Source organism: Meles meles, chromosome 18, assembly GCF_922984935.1.
Source record: "Meles meles chromosome 18, mMelMel3.1 paternal haplotype, whole genome shotgun sequence".
Classification (NCBI taxonomy): domain Eukaryota; kingdom Metazoa; phylum Chordata; class Mammalia; order Carnivora; family Mustelidae; genus Meles; species Meles meles.
The window spans coordinates 47,370,073-47,389,907 of record NC_060083.1 but is presented as its reverse complement, the minus strand read 5'-3'; the positions used below and the strand labels follow the sequence as shown (position 1 = coordinate 47,389,907).

The 19,835-nt window shown below is 58.6% G+C and overlaps 1 protein-coding gene across 2 annotated transcripts in view; it reads right to left on the bottom strand.

The window, feature by feature from the left end:
* Nucleotides 1–954: 954 nt before the first annotated feature.
* CRHR1 (corticotropin releasing hormone receptor 1) overlaps nt 955–19,835 on the bottom strand; it is a 47,135-nt gene continuing 28,254 nt past the window's right edge. The window contains exons 3-13 of one of the 2 annotated variants that reach the window (XM_045983746.1): nt 19,068–19,187; nt 14,339–14,424; nt 7,995–8,101; nt 7,140–7,260; nt 6,777–6,930; nt 6,403–6,463; nt 4,285–4,357; nt 4,011–4,096; nt 3,657–3,792; nt 3,429–3,470; nt 955–2,886 (exon numbers count right to left, since the gene is read on the bottom strand). In XM_045983746.1, the coding sequence (XP_045839702.1) occupies nt 2,746–2,886; nt 3,429–3,470; nt 3,657–3,792; nt 4,011–4,096; nt 4,285–4,357; nt 6,403–6,463; nt 6,777–6,930; nt 7,140–7,260; nt 7,995–8,101; nt 14,339–14,424; nt 19,068–19,187 (1,127 nt within the window). In that variant the 3' untranslated portion in view covers nt 955–2,745. The remainder of the gene's footprint in view (nt 2,887–3,428; nt 3,471–3,656; nt 3,793–4,010; nt 4,097–4,284; nt 4,358–6,402; nt 6,464–6,776; nt 6,931–7,139; nt 7,261–7,994; nt 8,102–14,338; nt 14,425–19,067; nt 19,188–19,835) is intronic. The other variant, XM_045983748.1, reaches the window with a different exon arrangement.

Here is a 19,835-nt window from a genome sequence, read left to right as displayed (position 1 = left end):
CTCACCCCCAAGGGACTTCTTTCCACCCAACCCACCAGCTGAACCTCAGGGCACAGTGACCCTCAGAAACCCCATCTGGAGTCCTGTCTTCACCCTGGTCTCCGAGCCAGGGGCTGTGGAAGGGTTAAACTCTGGGCACCTGCCCGTGGCAGAGGAGATACAGCTGTTTGGGGCCCGGATGTTCCTGAAGTAGCCCCTCCTCCCCTTAGTCTCCGAATGGGGGGTGTCCTGAAGCTCCTCTGGATTAGCTCCCAACTGGCCAGGGCCCCCTGAGCAGCTTCTCTGATGACTGTCAGCCTTGTTTTGGAGGTGTCCTCTGATGTGGCCTTCTGGAGATGGTGGCTTTGCCCTTGGCTGCTGGCCCTCGTCTTGGGGGTGCCACTCATCTCTGCCCCTTGTGCAGGACCAGGCAGGGCTGAGCGCACAGCAGGTGCGTGGAGGGGGCCAGCAGCTAAAGTGAGAGAGGGGGCGGTGCCCCAGCTCGTGTCCCCAGGCCCTCTTGTCCACTCAACCTCCTTCCAATGCTCCTCCATCCTTGGGGAGCCCCTGTCCCCACAGCCCAACTTGTGCAGGGGAAGCCTTGCTTTCTCACTTCTTCATTGGGTGAAAGGCAGAGTTGAGAAAGACACCTCGATCGTGGGCACTTCTCGTCCCTCCTGTTCCATGAATCTTTCTCTGGGACTACTCTCTCACCTCGCCTTGTTCATGAGGTTGTCAGCCTATCTCTCTCTGTCCTGGTGCCTCTGGTCCCCTCCCCGCATCCCCGGTCCGGAGACCCAGGAGCGAGAGCCAGACTGCCTTGTCCCTGGGTGCCAGGGTGGAGTTTCTGTGTCCCACCCCCTCTCCTGCCCTGGGAGCTGGTGCGGGCTGCCTTTCATCACTCTCTGCTGTGCCCAGGCCTTCTATCCTGGTCTCATGGCCCATGTGGCTGGGGGAAGTGCAAGAGGATTGACGCCCCCCCCCCCCCCCAGCAGCCTTCCTCCCTTGTGGCCCCTGGGGTGGGCTGAAGGCAGGGTGTGCCCTATTTTGGCTCTTCAAGCTTCTGCTGCAGGACTATGCCCAGCTGCCTCCAGCGGGGGCTGTGGAGGTGGGCATCCCCCACTCCCGCTGCCTCCATTTCCTGGCCTCATGCCCCCACTCTCTTCCTGGGCTCCCCTTCCCCGAATTGGTTCTGGAAACCTTGTTTGTTTCTGGGGGTCTCAAGAGTGTCAAGGCCTCCCCAGCTGTACTTCTGGCTTCCAGCTCAGCCCCTCCCTTGGGGCTGGGACACATTCCTGTCTGGTCCCATGACCACACCTGGGTTCAGGCTGTCCCTGTGGCCCCTGCCCCATCCACAGTGTCCTTGGCTGGCACTGTTCACCTGTGCCCCCCCCCCCCCCATGACTCTCCCCTTCTAAGAGCTGTCCTTGGCAGCTGGGTCCGCAGATCCATGCCTCCAGTGTCTCACCTTGCCCCCCATCCTGAGGGGTGGGAGTGGTGTCAGGTTTCCCAGCCACATCCTGGTCCCAAAGACTGAAAACTGGCCTCCCTTTCTCTGCTGCGCCCTCCCCACCCAGCCCTGCGCAGACCAGACCTTCACAAATGCTGGTTGGAAAGATAAATATTATTATTTACAACAGCCACCCCTCAGAGCTGACGCTGTTATCTCTGAAAGCGTGGCTCCTCTGGCCACGGGAGGGTCCAGTGGGGGCTAGCTGGTTGTCCCAAGAGCCAGCTGTCCAGCTCCAGGACCCTCAGGCAGAGGATCCAAGTGCTCTGCCCCTTCTCCTATCTCCGCTTGGCTAACCATGCCGCCCCAGAGGCCACCCAGGGGACCCCAAATTCCCTGCGACCAGCACAGAGGCTCCCCCGGAGGCCAGATCCCTGAGGCCAGTAGGCAGGAGGGCCCCAGTATTCTCTGTCCCCTGAAAGGGAAACTGGCTTTGTCTGGGGCAACCCGTTTCTTGCTCACAGGACACTCCCTCTCCCTCCCACCCCCATCTTCCCACACAGGGGGAGACACCAGGGACAGGAGGAGACAGAAAGCAGGGTGTGAATACTGTGGGGGTAAAGGGGGGGGGCAGCCAGCTGGCCTGCAGGGCAGTCAAGGTCCAAGGTGCAAGGCAGCGAGACAGGGCGTTTCCGATGACAGTGTCACAGATGAAGTCCGGGGTGCTCGGGAGGATTTCCTGCTGTGTGGCCTGTGGTCTGATGATGTCACCTGATTTCTAATGACATTGCCTGGGGCTTCTGGCAACCTAGCTTTGGTTCCTGTTGGTACTGGAAGGCATTGCCAACACCCGGAGGCATCATCATGGTGGTTGGGAGGCTGTCACAAAAGTTTTCCCTAATTCCTCTAGGACAGCGACTGTCGCCCCCCAGCTGCTGAGGACAGGCCCCAGGTCTCTTGTGCTCTGGGAGAAGGCACCTCTGGGAGGGACCCAGGTACTGCTCTGGGTTCCCAGCTGGCCATTTCCACTCCATTTTCCTTCCATCTCCAGGGAGGACTGGGGCAGGGGGAGCCAGAGGCCCTGGACCCAGACCAATCCTACAGATGATTTCCCATTCATCCCGGGGCCCAGACTGTGGCTGCTCTCGCAGGCCTGGAACTCCCACTCAGCCGGGGTCCGGGGAAGGGGCGTGTCCCCCAGGCTGTCGGTGCCAGCAGCTTCTGGGGATACAGAGTGTGAGAAGGGGCCGGTCCCCTCCACAGGCGGGGCAGCTGGCGGAACCTGGAGAGCATCTTACAGACGCTGGCCCTCCAGCTCAGACCGCCGTGGACTGCTTGATGCTGTGGAAGCTGACCCGGGTCGGGGAGGTGGGGATGGACATGGCGCGGGCCACGCGGTTGCGGATCGAGTGCTTGTCCTGCCACCGGCGCCACCTCTTCCGGATGGCGGAGCGGACCTGCGGGGACGCGGAGCAGGGCGCTTTGTGGGAGTCTGGGTCTCAGCACTCCCTTCCCTTCCCTAGGGTCCCCACACCAGCAGCGGTACTGGGACAGTGCGCAGGTGTGAGGCGCACAGAGGGCAGCGCAGGAGGCGGGGACATTCATCTCGTTAACATTCTCATTTGCATATTTGCATATTGCATGCTCAAGGATGATTTTCTCAAATGTTCTGAGAAGGGATGCCTCCTGCCCTGCCCAAGGGTTCAGCCCCTACTGTTTTCAACCAGCCTTTTCATAGACTCATTGATGAGACTGAAACCCCGGCTTCTGACCCCCAACCCCCGCCCCGCCCCCTGCCAACTGCCTAGGAGAACAAAGGAATGGGCTTGCCACTACAGGAGCACGTGGGCAGGTGTCAGGGACCACCCTGGAGCTCCCAGCAGCCTCCCCGTTAGGGACCTGGGGACAGGGAGGAGAGAGTGTGGAGGGCAGGAGGAGGCTTCAGACTATCTCAGATCCCGACAGGCCCCCGCCATTCCGGGGGCCCCAGTGTCCTTACCTCACTGTTGAGGAAACAGTAGAATACAGACACGAAGAAGCCCTGGGGTGGACCGAGAAGGTGGGTCAAGGGACAGGGACAGGGACACGTGTGGCCCCACCTAGCCTCCGGGCCACCCCCTTCCTCTCCACAGTCTCCTGCCCCTCCGGGCCCCTGCCTGGAAGAATCCCCACCCAAGGGGGGGTGCGGGGGACAGCCAGAGCCAGAGTGAGGGGTAAGTGGCGATACCTGGAAGGATTCCAGGAAGGAGTTGAAGTAGATGAAGACGACCCGGGAGACCTCGTCCTCCCCGGGGTTCACGAAGAACAGCATGTACGTGATGCCCAGGAGGGGAAGGAGCACCAGAGTGGCCTTCACAGCCTTCCTGAGGTGGGGGGTGGGGTGGGGAGGCCCAGAGTCACAACCCACCCCAGGAGGGGGGAAGAGGACTGGACTGGGGGGTGGAGTGCCAGGTCCCCCAAGTGTCTGAGACTGAGAGCTGGGGTTTCAGGAGGGGCGGTCGGACCTGCGCAGGGAGACCTGGGTCCGAGGCTGGGATCTCTGGAGCCCCCACGGTCAGGGGAGGGAGGCGGGCCGGGTTACCTGTACTGAATGGTCTCAGACGTGGTGGACGCCCGGAGTTTGGTCATGAGAATGCGGACAATGTTGAAAAGGAAGATAAAATTGATCTGTAATTTGAGCACACAGTGGGATGGTATGGGGGTGTGTGTGTGTGGACAAGATGCTGGAGGCAGGTGGGGTGGACAGGGCGGGGGTCTCAGTGTCTCAAGTCTTGTCTGCACGGGGACCCCGTCTGTCCACAGCAGGCACTGCTTGTCCCCCTCTCCTGCCTGCCCCCCTCCACCCAGGGTCTTACCAGCAGGACCAAGATCATGGGGCCCTGGTAGATGTAGTCAGTGTACACCCCCGGCCTTTTGCCAAACCAGCACCTAGAAAGCCACAGAGGGGAGGTAAGGGGGGAGGTCATCTGGGTCCAGTGCAGCAGCATGGGGAAGGGCAGTGCTTGGTCAGGACAGGACTAGGGCTGGAAGTTAGGATCTGGGTGCCTCAATTCCAATCCTGGGAGAAGGTCAGGATCCCACCACAATGCCTGTTATTCCATCTGCAGGATGGGCAGACAGCACCCTCTATTAGATGAAAGCTGGAAGCAGGCAATGTGGCAGGGAGGGGGGGTTGTGGAAAGGACCACTGAGTGGGACAGGCAAGGGTTCAGCACATCACTGCTCCCCTGGGGCCCTGCTGGGGCTCTGACACGAGCCCTCTCATGGTGCCTGTTACGCAGGCACCTGTCACGTGATGCCTGTCATGCAACGAGCCCCCAGCAGCCAGTGATCTCGGAATCCCTTAAGATGCAGCCCGAATGACCCCCAGGCAGAGATTCCACAGGTTTCACCTGTTCAAGAGGCAGAACTGCTTTTCATTTTCTTGAGTTTCCCTCCAGCAATCTCTTGGGGGATCTGGGGAGTGGGTGGAGGTGAGGCACAAGGGAAGTCCCATATCCTTGTGCGGAGACCGTGGCCCTCAAGGAATGCAGACCCACAATACGGAGATCTCATGATGCTTCCATAAACCAGAAACTGAGATTTTTATGTGAAACCTCTTTGAAACGAATTCAGGGTTTCAAAAAGCACTATGTAGGCCAAATACAAGCTAGACCCCAGGTGGAATCGTTAACCCTAGGGTCTGTAAGTTAGTTCTTTCTGGTATCTTACACCTGGATCCCTTCTGCTGCAGTGTCAGAACCTTACCACTAGATGGGGCTCCAGAGCCATTCAGACAGACTTTCTTAAGCCAAAAGTCCTTTTTCCTCCAAGACACACTGGGCAGTTTTTTCAAACCTGTTCTTCCTGCCTCCCCTGTACTTGCTTGCACACCTGCAGGCACACGCACAGTTGCCCAGGGTTTATGATGCTCCTGTGCCAGGACCCAACATCCTCAGCGTGACCCCAAGCCCCCAGTGGTGTCTGGCAGCTGGCCGCCCTCCCCTCGCCTGTCGGCTGTGCCAAAGGCAGAGAGAGCCAGCCAGGTTGGAGTCAGGAAGCATCAGCCTGGTAAATATGAATATCATTTTCCAGGCTCCTTGTCAAGCTTAGTGAGGTTGTGGCGGCCCCCTCCCCTCTATAGGGGTGGAAAGGAACTGACATCGACAGTGGGTTCCTGGTATGAACCCACATTTTCTGCCTTTCTCTCAGTGATTCTCAGTCTTAGCAGCTAAAAATCCCCATACCCAGGACACACTACAGACCAATTACATCCCCTTCTTTGGAGGTCAAACCTGGGCGTTGGTGCTTTTTAAAAAGTTTCCTGGGTGATCCTAATGTGAGCCAAAGTTAAGAACCACTACAGCAGAAATCTAATTTTCAGGGGCAATTGGGAATACCCAAGACCAAAGTTACCTCAGGACTTCAGAGCTGGGGGGACTCTGTGAGATCATCAGAATTCATTTCTATTCAATCCACGAGTCTTTTGTTAAACAAGGCTTAATATTCATAGAAAACATTTCTATGGCCTTTACTATGTGCCAGACAATCTTCTAAAGGCTTACTATTATATGACTCCTGTCGTCCCCACAAAAACCCTTTGCAGGGGCCAATTTTACTAGGATGCCCATTTTATAGTTGAGGAAACTGAGGCACAGCACAGTAGCTAGCCCGAGGTCATAGAACTACTTAATGATGGGTCCATGGTTCAGAACCTGGGCTGTGTGACCCCAGACACTGCCCATAAACCTTATGCTGTTCGTGAGATCCTAAGACAGATCAAGGAGCCTGGATCCACTGTTCAGCCAGCCCCACCTTGAGCACAGCACTGCTGGGACCCGCAGATCGAGTCTAGACCCCAGCACCCTCCCCTACATAAATGAAGAAACCACAGCCTGCCAGGGAAGGTGATTTGGCCAAAGGTCTTTGGGGAGCGTCAGGCGGAGCTGGGATGGGAGCCTGGACCTCGGGGCTCAGGGGAGGAGGGGACTTACTTCTCATTGTCATAGTACAGCTTCCCGATGGCCCAGGCCACAATGATGGGGAAAGGCACACCTGGGGAGAGACTGGCTGTCACAAGGCTCATCAGTGGGATCTGGGGGCACGCAAGGCCTGGAGGAACTTCCTGTGGTCCAGGGCCTTGAGGTGGGCAGGGGTTCCCCTGGGTTAGAGCTCCCACTCACGCATCCAACTTGCTGCACGCCACCCCCAAGTATGGGCATAGGTGTTCACCCTGACCCCCGCCCTGGATGTGGCCCTGGGCTCTCAGGCCCCCTTGCCAGCTGGCCAGAGTGTGGGTGCTGGTAGGGGGTGGGTAGCCCAGCCTGGGGGGAAGGGGGAAGGGAGAGGGAGAGGGGGGCTGGCTCACCCCAGCCGATGCAGATGAACATCCACTTGCGCAGCCGGTCGGTGGTGTAGGTGAGCACGATGGCCGTGTGCAGGTAGCAGCCCTCCCCGAACATCCAGAAGAAGTTGGTCACGTGGAAGTAATTGTAGGCAGCAGTCACCAACCTGCACCAGCCCTACCACCCGCCACCCCCGCAAGCAGAGATGACACTTAGACGGGGGCGGGGGGGGGGTGGCAGCAGCAGCACCCCACCCTGGGCCTGGGGCCTCCTCTCCATAGGATGCACCCCGCCCCCCAGGGAACCATCCAGCCTCAAGGCCTGCGCCTCGCCCATTTTCCACCAGACCCTTCCTCTGACCCTGGGGCTGCCCCTCTAGGACACACCACGTTGCTCTGGTGGACCTCGGGGCTCATGGTGAGCTGGACCACAAACCACGTGGCATTGCGCAGGATGAAGGCGGAGATCAAGTTCCAGTGGATGATGTTCCGCAGGCATCGGATGCTCCTGGGGGGTGGGGGGCGACGGCAGATTGGGTGATGTGAGCAAGGGAGGGGAGGGGGGTGAGGGACAGGCCGCAAGCATCCCTCCAGCCCAGATGGGTGGATGGGGAAACTGAGGGCAGGGCTCACTGGCTAAGTCACAGCGGGAGCCCTCCCACGGCCCTTCCTACCAGAGCCCCACCCAGACCAAAGCTCTGATGGTAGGGCCTGCCACACAGCTGATGCTCTGGGAACTGGGGGCTTCTTGCTTGCTGGGGATGCCCCTCCTCCCACAGCGCCCCTCCTTTCCTGTAGCTCCAGGGTCAGAAAATAAAAAGTTTCCAGCGGGATGCCTCCCTCCCAGCATGCGGGCCTGACGCTCAGCTCCGACTCCCACCCCTCTTCCTGGCACGGCCGGCTGCAGCCTGGGCAGTAGTTCTGGGCCCAGCCAGGTTCGAACCCAAAGGGCTCCACCTTCCCAGCCTTCTAGATGGGTGCCTCCTGGCGCGGGCAGGGTGGCACAGGCAAGCCTGGGCTTCGGCCATCCCGTGCCCTGGCAAGGACTGGGTTCAGTGAGGGGGCAGAAGTTCCCTGCCTGAGGTTCCAAGGGACCCGGGACTTGTTTTCCTGTCACCCCCTGCCACTGAGGTGAGGGGACAGGGGCCCCCCCTTGCAAGCAGCCCCTCACCCAGAGCTGCCCCTTGCATCTTCCTTCTCTATCCGGCTCAAGGCCTGGGGCCAATGCTGAATCTTTCTCACCTAAGCCGCAGAAAGAGGACAAAGGCCACCAGGAGGGCCACCAGCGAGATGCAGTGGCCCAGGTAGTTGATGATGACCGCAACATGGTAGTGTACCTTGCTCTTCTTCTGGGGTAGGAGAGAGGGACAGGGGTGAGACTCCCACACAGCTGCACCCCCGCACCCACGGGACATATGAGGACAGCCCCCTCGGGTGGACGAGATGGAGTTGACCATACCAGGAGTTACCGCCCTGCCCGAGCCCCAGCTGTGTGTCGAGCGTGGCCCTGGGAGTGGGGCCGTCCAATGTGAGACTGTTGTCTGCGCGTCTGTCCCCGAATCCCCCACTCTACCCGCTGCTCCATGCTGTTGGACGAGTGCTGGCTACCTCGGCTCTGCACACCACACAGGGGGCCCCGCTCGGTGCGTGCGGCTCCCACACTCACATTTCCGTCCCGCCCAGACACCAGGCGGCCATTCGAGGTCCCTCAGCCTGAACCACCTCCTCACCGGCACGGGCAGACTGGCAAGGCGCTGAGGCTACCACTGTGTCCCCACCCCACAGTGGGGACCGGTGGTCCCAGCCCAGCTTTAGGCAGACAGCAAACCCCCCTTCACCCTTTCCTAGGTCCCGAGGGGGCAGGACCCAGGGAGCCAGAACCAGGCACGCAGTGGGCTCCATAACTGTGCATGAAGGCAGGCAAAATGGTTGTTGAAAGCAGCTGGCTTTGCAAGGGCAGCGGGAGGCCCCCTGTTGGCACATCCTCCCCTTACCCTCTCAGGGTCTGGAGTGGGGCCAGGCCACGAGGATGCACAGTCCCTGGCTAGTGGTGAGAAAAGGGCAAGTTCACGAAGGCTTTGTTCAAACTTTCAGGGACACCAAGGAGCATGTGGCCCTCCACAGAAATTCCAGTCGGGATCCACGGACGTCAGAGCTGGTCCTAAGGATGGAGTCCAGCCCCACTCTTCTTCCAGATGAGGAAACTGAGGCCCAAACTCTCTCACTCAAGCACAAAGGACGGACCTCCGCAGCGGGTCACTGAGCCAGCCTCTGAGAAGAGGCTGAGCCCTCCCTCCCACAGCTCTTCCCAGCGCCCACCACACCCTTTCTGAAGGCATGTCCTCACCGAGGAAGCTCTGAGGCCCAGAAGGCTTGGGAAACTGTTCTAAGGCGCTGATTTTCCTGGCAGAGGCTTTCAGGAACGTGGCAGGAAATCACATTAGCAACTCAGGCTCTGAAGGGTTGAGACCCACTGAGGTGTATGTACGTGGAGGCAGGCAACAGAGAAAGGCAGACAGAGAAGCGGGAGAGAGAGAGACAGAGAGAGGGGAAGGGGGGCAGACGCTATCTATGGCCATGATGCAGATGGGAAGGGTCTCTGAGTGCCTGCCAGCAGAGGTCAAACCCAAAGGCTCTGGAAGATACGCACACCCGGTCTGTCTGGAGCTGGGACCTAATTTCCTTTCATTAAATTTTCTGCAAATCTATGCTGCGAGGCCCCCGGGTGGCAAGAATTCCTGAGGAGCTAGAACAGCGGGACTCCCCAGCTTGTTTGCTGGCCCAGGTGGGCACGGCCAGCCGGGTGGGCAGGGAACCCCTTCACCACTGTGTGCCATCAGCCCCGCCCCCCCCCCTTAGCCCTGGTTGTTAGGTTTCAGGTGGGAGGAGCGGATCTATTAAGCACCTACTGCATGTCCGTACTTTTCTCATGACGGCCCTCAGAGACTGTCCTTCTGTCTCTGTTTTTCCAGCTGAAGAGGCTGCATAATCGGCCCAAGCTGCCTGGCCAGCAATGGCAATCCAGGTCTGCACCGCCTCCTAGATCCCCTCCTCCCCTGCCCCCCCCCCAACACTGTGGCACATTTCTGGGAGATAAGCAGAGACTGAAAACAGAGGCGTTCCCTCGGCCCAGCGCCCAGGATCCCCGGGGACTGCTGCAGGGCGGGTGGGGGTGAATGAGGGGTTTTGTCCATCCAGGCCGAAAGGGGAGAACGGGGCTGACCCACTCAGGGGGCTGCCTCTGTGTGCCTCCCTCGCCTGCCACATCAGCCTGGTGCAGTCTGACAGACGGCAGACAGCAGACTGCCCGGGACACAGCAGGGCCGTCCTAGGAGATGGACAGCCACACTCAAGAGACAGGCAACACCCTTGGAGCTGGTCAGCAATAGCCCGAGATGGGGTCAATGGCAGCCAGAGAGAAGCCAGAGAGAAGAGCCAGCAAGATCCTAGGAGCCACGCAGCGACACTCCAAGAGACCCTACGATGCCCGGCGAGAAGGTCACCGTTAGCAGCAGAAGCAGCTGAGACGGCTGGAGGACATACGGACACAGCCAATCCCTGGGAGCCTGACCTGCACTGTTCCTGTTCGGCATGGAGACCAGCTGGTGCCGTGAGGGAGGGGTCACAGGGTGCCCCTTGGGCAGAGTCACTCCGTCGCACTCTCAGTGACCAGGATCCAGTAAGGAATTAGTGCCCAGCCAACTTCGACCGGACGCTGCAAGACACACCTTATCCCAAGCGGCGGCTGTGTCAGACCTATCCTGATGCCTTTGCAGGATGACTCTGAGTGCTCGCTACCGCCTCCCCCTGCTCCCACCAGGGCCATCCCACTCTGGGGCTCCCTCTCACCAGCAGGTTTCCAGAGCTACTCCCTGACCCACCCGTGGGCACTCCAGCAACTTCCTCCTCCAGGTGTGGTCCCCAGCATCACTCACCCGGGCGCTTGCAGGAACCTGAAGCCCCACCCCAGATCCTGAGTTTGAATCTTCATTTTAGCCAAAGCCCCAATGATTCTTAAACGTTTCAGAAGTTCTGCTCCAACCAACACGCTGTGGGCAGTGAACCCCAGCCCAGAAGTCTACACCCCTGAACCCCTTTCATATGCGTCAAGGTGTGTGCCCTCCCAGGATGTGCCTGGGCTCCCCAGCTCAGCAGGGCGTAGGGGAGGGAAGCAGAGCAGGTGTAAGTGTCCCGAGAGGTGGGGGTGAGTCTGGGCTTGGGGGGGGGGGGATGGATGTCACTGCAGTGAAGGGAGACGGTGTCTGGGGGGTGCTGATATGGAGAGTGGGGGCCAGTGTAGGGTGGTACTGAGTGGGGGGGGTCAGTGCCTTGAGAGTGGGGAGGGGTCTGGTGAGGCTAGAGGCTGGCAGAAGGGAATGGCATTTTCAGTAATTAAATTAATTGATTACCCAGAATGCCAGGCAAGCGGACTGGCAGGGGCTGCCCGGGAAAGGGGTGGGCGGCAGCCCCCACCAAGTTGGTGACCAGAGGAACACCAGGGTGCCCGTGTTACCTGGTCTCATCAATGGCGCCCACCCCCCACCCAGGTGTACCCGAAACCTCCCCTGACCCCAGGTGAGGGGAGAGGCAGAGGGATGGCGGATGGATGGAGCGCCCTCCCCAGACCAAGACGCAAGCAGACGTGACCCTCTCTCTCCTGGAGGCAGACTCTGTCGCTCTGGGCCCTGTTACAGATGAGGAAGCTCGGCCTTGGTGAGGGTAAATTACCCACGCAGGGTCACACAGCACGTGTGCTAGAACCAGAATCCAGCAAACCACTCATGCTCCGAGCCCGTGCTGTAACAGGAACTGCCGAGACGATGGCGTCCCGTCGTCCTTCTCCCCCCATCCCGCTGGTAGAGAGAGGGCGACAACTCTGTCATGGCAGAAGGAGTGGGAGCTTCAGGGTGGGGTCCCCGTCAGCCAACTGGAAGGATGGAACTTAAATTAGAGCAGGAGGGATTCGGGTGAACCGTGAACTTCCCCTGACATTCAGGGGGCTCCAATGCAGGGGAAAGGCGGGGAGCAGCTGTGGCTCTCAAGCTGTGCTCCTGTTAGAGGAGCAACTCCCCAGTGGTGGGTGGGGGTTGGGGGGACGGTGATTCATTTTAAGCCAGGAGGCTGGTGACCTGACCCGTAGTTGGAGATACATCACCTCAGGTTCTGCAGTCCCCGCAGGACAGAGTGGGGTGCAGTGGGGGGGGGGGTTGAAGACTTCTTGCCTTGGCCATGCCCCCCACCCCCGCCACCACCCTCTCCCTATGGGCGTGACCTGTGGCCAAAAGTTGTCTACAGCACTGCCCTCCCTTTGCACACGAGCCGCAACTCCTATGTGCCAGGTAAGGAGTTCCTCACCCGGCTGAGGGGTCTTCCTGCCCACCCCTGCCCCAGACCTTCTGGCCCAACTATGTTTCCTGACTCCACTTCCTTCTCCCAGTCCCTCCCAGGGGTGCGGATGCCTCAGGTGCAACCCTAGGACTTCCCAGGCTGGCTCACTGTGTGGGTGCTTAGCCCCCTGCTCAGGTGTGGGCGGGCCAAGCCAACCCACCGTGGCCTGCGGGAGACCATGAAGCTGACCTCTTGAGTGGAGATGCCAGCAAACCTCTCTCCGACATCCTTAGGAACTCACCCTCCCAAAACAGCCCACCAAAACACGTGCCATTCTTCCAGGCTAAACTGCCCTGTGCCTGCAGCTTCAGGAAGGAGACAGCAGAGTCCCGATGGCTCAGTGACAAGAAGCCAGGCAGCCTGGGGAAGGGGGTCACCAAAGCACCCAGGGCCGGGTGCGGTGCAAGGGGAGGAAAGCTGTTCCTCCTCCATCAGCTTGACCTCACACAGAGCACCTGGTGGGGGGCAGAGGCGAGCCTGGACCCCAAGGCCCAGGTTCCAGGCTCTGACTCGTTCTGGCTGTGTAACCTTGCAAGAACCATTTCTCCCTTTCCTGGCCTCAGTCTCCCCACCTGCAAGGTGAATGGGTTGCACTTGGTCGGAGTTATTCACTCCTCCTCCCCGCCAATCAGAAGGTACCCTGGGGCTCTTGTTAAAAAACAGATTCCGGGGCGCCTGGGTGAGGGTGAGGAACTCCTTACCTGGCACAGAGGAGATGCGGCTCGTGTGCAAAGGGAGGGCAGTGCTACAGACAACTTTTGGCCACAGGTCATGCCCACAGGGAGAGGGTGGTGGCGGGGGTGGGGGGCATGGCCAAGGCAAGAAGTCTTCAACCCCCCCTACTGCACCCCACTCTGTCCTGCGGGGACTGCAGAACCTGGGGCGCCTGGGTGGTTCAGTGGTTAAGGCCTTTGCCTTCGGCTCAGGTCAGGATCTCAGGGTTCTGGGATCGAGCCCCACATCAGGCTCTCTGCTCAGCAGGGAGCAGAGAGCCTACTTGTGATTTCTGTCAGTCAAATAAATTTTAAAAATCTTAAAAACAAAACAAAACAAAACAGATTCCCAGGTCCTCCTTGCAGAGTTTGACTCATGGGCGTTGGAGATAGTCCTGGGGCCTGTATTTGAACAAACACTCTGGGTGGTTCTTCCTACCAGGAAGGTTAAGAGGGGACAGAGGGTCTCCAAGGTCCTTTCCAGTTTAGATCTGAAATTCTCAGGAGGGTGTGGATCCTCCCCCTTCCTCCAAGTCCCAGATGCCCGGAGCCCTCAGACAGCTTGGGGTGTCCTCCTGTCTCTCCTCTGCCTTCTGCTCACTCATTTCTCCAGCTCCACGACCCTCTCCTTACTCAGCACCCACTGAAAGGGCGTGTGGAGATGGAGGGGAGGGGGCACAGGGGACGGGCGCAGCTGCAACACTAGATAATTCTCAGGCCCCTGCCAAACGCCACCCTTAAGAGAGTATTCATTGCGGCGCCGTTGGTAATAACCAGACTGAGAATAAAGATTGGCTAAATAAACGATGGCACGTCTGCCCAATGTGATATTATGAAAATGTAAAAAAGAATGAAGGTGTTCTTTAGGTACCGATCTGGAACCATCTCCAAGACAGATGATCATATGCAGAAAGCAAGGTGTCAGACGGTGTGGAGAACACGCAACATTTGGATAAAAACAAAAAAGAACACATATATATGTAACTACTCTCCTAGGCAGACAAGGTGTTTGGGAGAACACCCAGGAAACTGGCCTTGCCCCTGGGGAGGGAACCCAGTGGCCAGGGCAGGGCGGGAAGATCACTTCTCTGTGTTCCCATTTGTACCTTTTGAATTTTGTATTATGTGTAAGCACCTTCTCAAAAACATTTAAATATTTCAAAGGCTCTCCCAGGGCTTTTTCCCTCTGCTCCCTGCCCCCCACCCCGCCGCCATCTTGCAGTCTGACACAGCGCCCCCTGGCGGGACCCGGATGTACTGCGCAGGTGGGGGGTGTGTGGTGAAGGGACGAAATTCGGTCCCAGGGCATGCAGGTGCAAGGAGGGAAGGAGCAAGGACCCAGATGATCTGTGTCAGAGCCAGCTGCTGCCCTCTTGGCTCAAACTCCCTTGGGGATGGCTGCTCGCAGCCATGATGCCGGGCGCCCGTGCAGCGGACCCAGACCTGAGCTGCGGCCTGACCCACCGTGCACACCGGCAGCCTCACCTCCCCACTGAGGATCTCCTGGCACTCGGAGTAGTTCACGCGGGCGGCCCAGCTGCCATTGGCCAGGCACTCCCTGTAGCCGTTGTCTGGAAGAAGGAGAGAGAGTCAGAGTCACCATGGGCTCCTCTCCCAAAGAGCAACCCAGGCATCCGGCTGTCCATCAGTCCGTCCATCTATCCATCCATCTGGGTGAGCACACTGCTTGCTGGGTGGGGGACACTGGGGTTGAAGCTGAGGAGAGGGTCTTCCCTACTACCCCCATCTTCTTGCCTCTTTCTGCCCACTGGCCCCAGTAGGACTGCCCATGGGCTGTGGCTCTGCGTCCCCAGGCTGCCATGAACGCATTCCTGGGACGGGCCCATGGGCAGGCTTAACTAGCTAGCTGGGGCTGTTTCCTTGCAAGGCCTTATGTGGCCGCAGATTACGTGTGGGTGCCCTTCGGAGAAACGTCCCGCCTTGGCTTCTCACACGGCAGCAAAAAGGATGGTGAGAGCTGATGAGTCAGTTCTCCCTCACGAGGCTGGGCACGCTCTTGGTGGAAGGGTAGACAGTGACAGCTTGTGTGGCACACTGAAATGACGCTTTTCTACGGTGACTACCCGTGGAGAGGTTTCCCATGGGGGGGGCGGGTCCTCACGTGGCAGTGTTTCCCAGGGGGTGGGGCTCCAGGGCAGGTGTTGGGGAAGGTCCTCATGGTGGCATTTCTCTAACAGCAGGATTTACGTTGGAGGGTGGTGTGGTGGGCGCATCCACGGTGGAGGTCAGGACAGAACAGGACAGGCGACAAGAGTGGGCTGGGAGATGGCACGGGGGTGGGTCTCACGAGATCCACTACAACCAGCTCCCAGCCTAGCACAGGGCATTTGGGGAAAAAGACAGGAAGGCGGCCCAGGGAGGCGTGGGGGCCCGTGCAGCCACCAGACCAGACTGGGGCCCGGAACCTGTCGCCTTCTAAGGAGATGGGGAGGAGCCCTACGATCTGAGATTAGGCCTGGCTTCATGGCTCTTGGTGGCTGGAGCTGTACAATGGGTTCCTTCTACCCTCCCTCCTGCCTGCACCCCTGGCAGGCACCAGGGCCCTAAAATCCCGTAGGGAAGGGGCCAAGGAAGATCCAAATCTTGAGTCTTTTCTCCTTTGAGGATGGAGGTCGCCCTCCCTTACCCTGTACCCTTAGGCATTGGTGGCTTTAAAATGTTTCCTAGAGTGAACTCTGGCCCCGATTCCAGGCAGCACTGGCTAGAAGAGCAATCGATCTTGAACCAGTCCCCTGCTGCAGGCCCTTCCAAGGCTCACACTGACCCTCACGCCACCTCCCCACCCCGGCAGGGCTCCAGGAAGGTTGGGGAAGCTGCCTGAGTCCCAGTCCCTGAGCCCAGAACCCGGAAGGGGCAGAGCACTGCATGGGAGACAGAATGGGATGCCCTAGGCCCAGCTCAGGGCTGTTGGGCCACAGGAGTGAGCTCAGCCAGCTAGCCTCCCGAGTCGCTTAGGCCCCTCTTGTCATCTGTAAAGGGAAGGGCTTGGGCAGCTGACCTCCCAGCGGGCACTCCAGCCCAGACCTGCCTCTCGGCTGGCAACAGCAGGACAAGAGGGAGATGATGGCGTGGTGGGTGGTCGGGGGGAGATGCTGCTGCCTCCAGGAAAGAGGGAGCCATGGTCTGACCCCGAGGACCACAAGGCCATGGCCTCTCTAACGTACTCCTGGCCGCAGCTGAAACTGCTCAGGTCACAGCGTGCCAGTGGGAACATGAGGCTAAATGCATTTTTAAAGTTCTGCTCAGCTTCCCTTCCCAGCAGAGTTGAGCCCTTGGGCAGAGTGGGCAAAGGAGCTGCTGATTCTCTCCTAATTGCTAAATGAGGGATAAGCTACCAGAGGGCCAAGGGCTCAGTGACTGGGATTTCAGGAAGGTCTGGGAGGAGGCAAGGAATCAGGGGAATCCAGTGTGTCTGCCTGGACGGGACGTGCCTGGGACCCAAGGCTACTCTGGAATGTCTGCAAAGAAAGGGACTTTGGGCAGAGATCTGGTTGGAAGAGGCGTGGCGGGGGTGGGTAGGAAGAGGGGGATGGTCTTGCTTTAAGAGAGGCAGCACCAAGTAGGGTGAAGAGCGTGGCCCTCAACTCAGGTGTTCCGGGTTCAAATCCTGGAGCCACTCCTTCCTGTGTGACCTTGGGCAAGTCACACAACCTCTCAGCTTCCTTATCCGCAAGATAAGAATAAGCTTTGCAACATCTCCTGCCTCAGAGGCTGAGTGGGCATATTTAGTTCCCATGTACAGAGTGCTTGGAGCTCTACCTGGCCTGCGGCGTGCTCTATTATTTTCATTATTATTGTCTTTGAACTCTTTCTTATATAACCTTATCTAAGATTCAGGACATGTTACGTATCCCTATCAAAGGGGGGTACTGGTAGAGGCTGCAGGAGATGCCCCCTTGGTTCAAGCTCCTCTTTTGTGTCCCCCATGTGGGGCGGGAGCCTGGAGCCCCTCCGAGGCCTGGTCATCCGGAGGGAGCAGGCTTCAGTGAGAAGGGAGGAGGTGGGTGATCCGGAAAGGAAAGCAGCACCCCCCACCCCAGCGACAAATCGTTGCCAGGGAGGATGCGACCTCCTTGTCTTTAATTGCTGAGCTGAGCAGTCCTCCCGGAGAGTCTCGGGAAAATGGATATTTTTGGAAAAGCTTCCCATCCCTTTGAAGATCAGATGTAGCAGGAGGGAGGGCATTAAGGAGAAGGTCTGGAAGTCCTGGCAATGCCTCATCAGTAAATGAATTAATTAGTGCCTAATGATTAGGTACAATTCTGGGCTCCCAGGCACCACTGATTACATGGGTGTGTCCCTCACTTTCTGGCACTGGGGGCACCTGTGAAGGGAGAGTCTTCCAGACCTGGTTTCATGTCCAAGGAGCATCACCCCCAGCACCCCAGGTACAGAGAGATCCTCACCTAAACCTCCCAGCCATCCTGCAGGTGGAGAAACTGAGGCCTGGAGAAGGCAGAGCAGAGGGTTCCCAAGCCAGTTCCAGGTGGAGCCAGGGCTAGAACCCCGTACTCCTGGCCTGTACTTAAGGCAGTGGCTAATCAGCAGCTTGTGCCCAGGCACTGACGTCTTTCTTAGGGTCATGTCAAGTCACCCCTGGAGATAAGAGTGGAGTGAGCTCATAGCGGAGAGCCAGGGCTGTAACCACAGAAAGCCTGGCCGGCTGCACTCAGCAGTGTGGACTTGACCGTGGAGGCAATCGGGAGTCACAGACGGTTGATGGGAAACCAGGGTCAGAGAGCCGGTGCCTTGGACTGGGGCAGTGTCTCTGGGGATGGAGGGAAAGTCGGCTCAGAAGGGAACATCACTTTGGAGGTGAAACTGACAGACCTGGTGCTGCGGAGAGACAGAAGGGCCTCCTTCTGGGAGCAGCCTTGTGGCACCCTGCCAGGCACCAGCCCCTGGGAGCCCTGCAGGGACTGAGCACACAGCACCAGGAGTGGAGCCATGGCCCTGTGACCCTGTGACCTTGGGCAGTCATCAGCCTCTGCCTCCATTTCCTAACTGTAAAATGGGCACTACTATATTAGAGGCTGGTGGGCAGCACAAGCCAAACTCTCTTCTTAGGTCCCTCTGTCCTTCCCCTGACCTGTACTTCCTCCCCATCCCCAGGTCCAAGAACTGGTTGCAGACACAGGAGCCTGTGTGGTCTGGCTGTTCCAGCCTCCCCTGGGCCCTCCTACCCCTCTTGGATTGCAGCCACCCATCCGAACACCCTTAATGTAGCTGGTAAAGGAGAGGGGGCAGGAGGAGGAACATGGGAGCTCTGAGCTGAAGCCGAGCACTCTGGCTTTCTCATAGTTAGACCTGGAGCCAAAGGGCCGTAAGAGGGGGAAAATGTGTCAAGGTCACTCGGCAAGTCTCCAAGTGAACCACCTGGGATCTGGTCACCCTTGGTACCCTCTTGGGACTCAGAGCCCAGGCTCACCAGACCCCAAGAACCCACCTAGGGACCCCCAGCCCTCCCTCCAACAGGACAGGGCCCCTGGCCTGCAGCTGTTGCTCTCTTCATAAGCAGGAGCTGTGAGTCATTGACAGGGGAGAGCAAATTAATTCTGAGGGTGACAGGTGGTGTGACAAGGAGCTGCAAAGCCTGGAGGTGGAGGCTCAGGAGGCCCAGGGTCTCGGGGCAGCATGGTGTTTACATGGGGATCAAGTATCCAACAGACCCTGGGCAGTCCTCCCCCGCCCCACCAGCCCCGAGAGCCTGCATGCGTGGCTCAGCCCCCTGCCTGTGGATCTAAAACTGCACCCCCCACCTCCTGGCTGCAGGGCCCTGGACGGACCTCCTAACCTTTCTGAGCTCAAAGTGGGGGTGATTCTGATGTTTCCTGCCCTAGTTCATAGGGTTGTTCTAGGCTTATCCTGACTAACCCAGTTTGTCAGATAGACTTGCAGGCAAATTTCAGCTTCACCTGGTGAAGGGAACTTGGGTAAGTTCCCTAACCTCTCTGAGCCTTGGAGACCTCAGTGTGTAATAAGTATAGAGTTATGTACAGCACCACCCAGGGGTATTGTCGGAAAGCGGTAAAGAGCACAGAGCTGGTCTTGGGTAAACGGTGGTTGTATCCACAAGACGTACTACAGTCCTGTCGTTGTCAGGATTATTTCCCCCACCTCCAACAGGTCCCAAGCTTTCCCCGTCCTGTCCCACCTCCCAGCAGGGGGTCCGCCCTTCCATAGGCTTCCTTACTTGTGGTGTTGTAGCGGACACCATAGAAATAGGCGGGGCAGGGTCGAACCACCAGCTGCCCCGCCGGGCTCCGGGGCCAGCAGGTACCAATGAGGTCCACGGAAGCATTGCACTGCAGTCCTGGGGGCAGAGACAGCTGGTGAGGCAGGGCGAGCTCCCCACTCCAGTGGCCTCCCCATGTCCCCACACACATACAGCAGCTGGGAACAAGATGGGAGCGATGACCCCAGCGTAGAGATGATCTCATCTCAGGCAGAGGAGCCATCAAGGAAAGCAATCTGAATTTGATGCTACGGCACTAGGGAGCCGGCTTGGGTTCCAGAGTAGAGGAGAAACAGAGACAGCTGAAGGTGGTGTGGAAAGCTGAGATCTTGACTAGCATTTAGAGAATATCCCGGACATACTTCCGGTCCTTCACTCTGTAGCCCGAGGACACTTCTCTCGGCCCCTCATTTGGCAGAGATTGGACCTCTGAGACTTCACAGTCTGGAGCAGCCCAGAAGAGAGCCAGCCAATCCTCTATCTAGCCCCCTGCACACATCAGTGGAACCAGACCACATCCACTCCGACTCTGTGGTGAGGAACCGTTTAAATGAAGCTGGTCGTGCTCTTCCCTCGCCTGATAACCACGTTCACTGAACATGCAGTGTTTGCGTTTGGACTGTGCTGGGCCCTAGCGGAGGACTGACGGAGAAGGGAGCCACAGGGAGACAAAAGAGGGAGAAACCACCTAAGGGGACGGGAAAGGGCACTGAACCAATAGTGTGG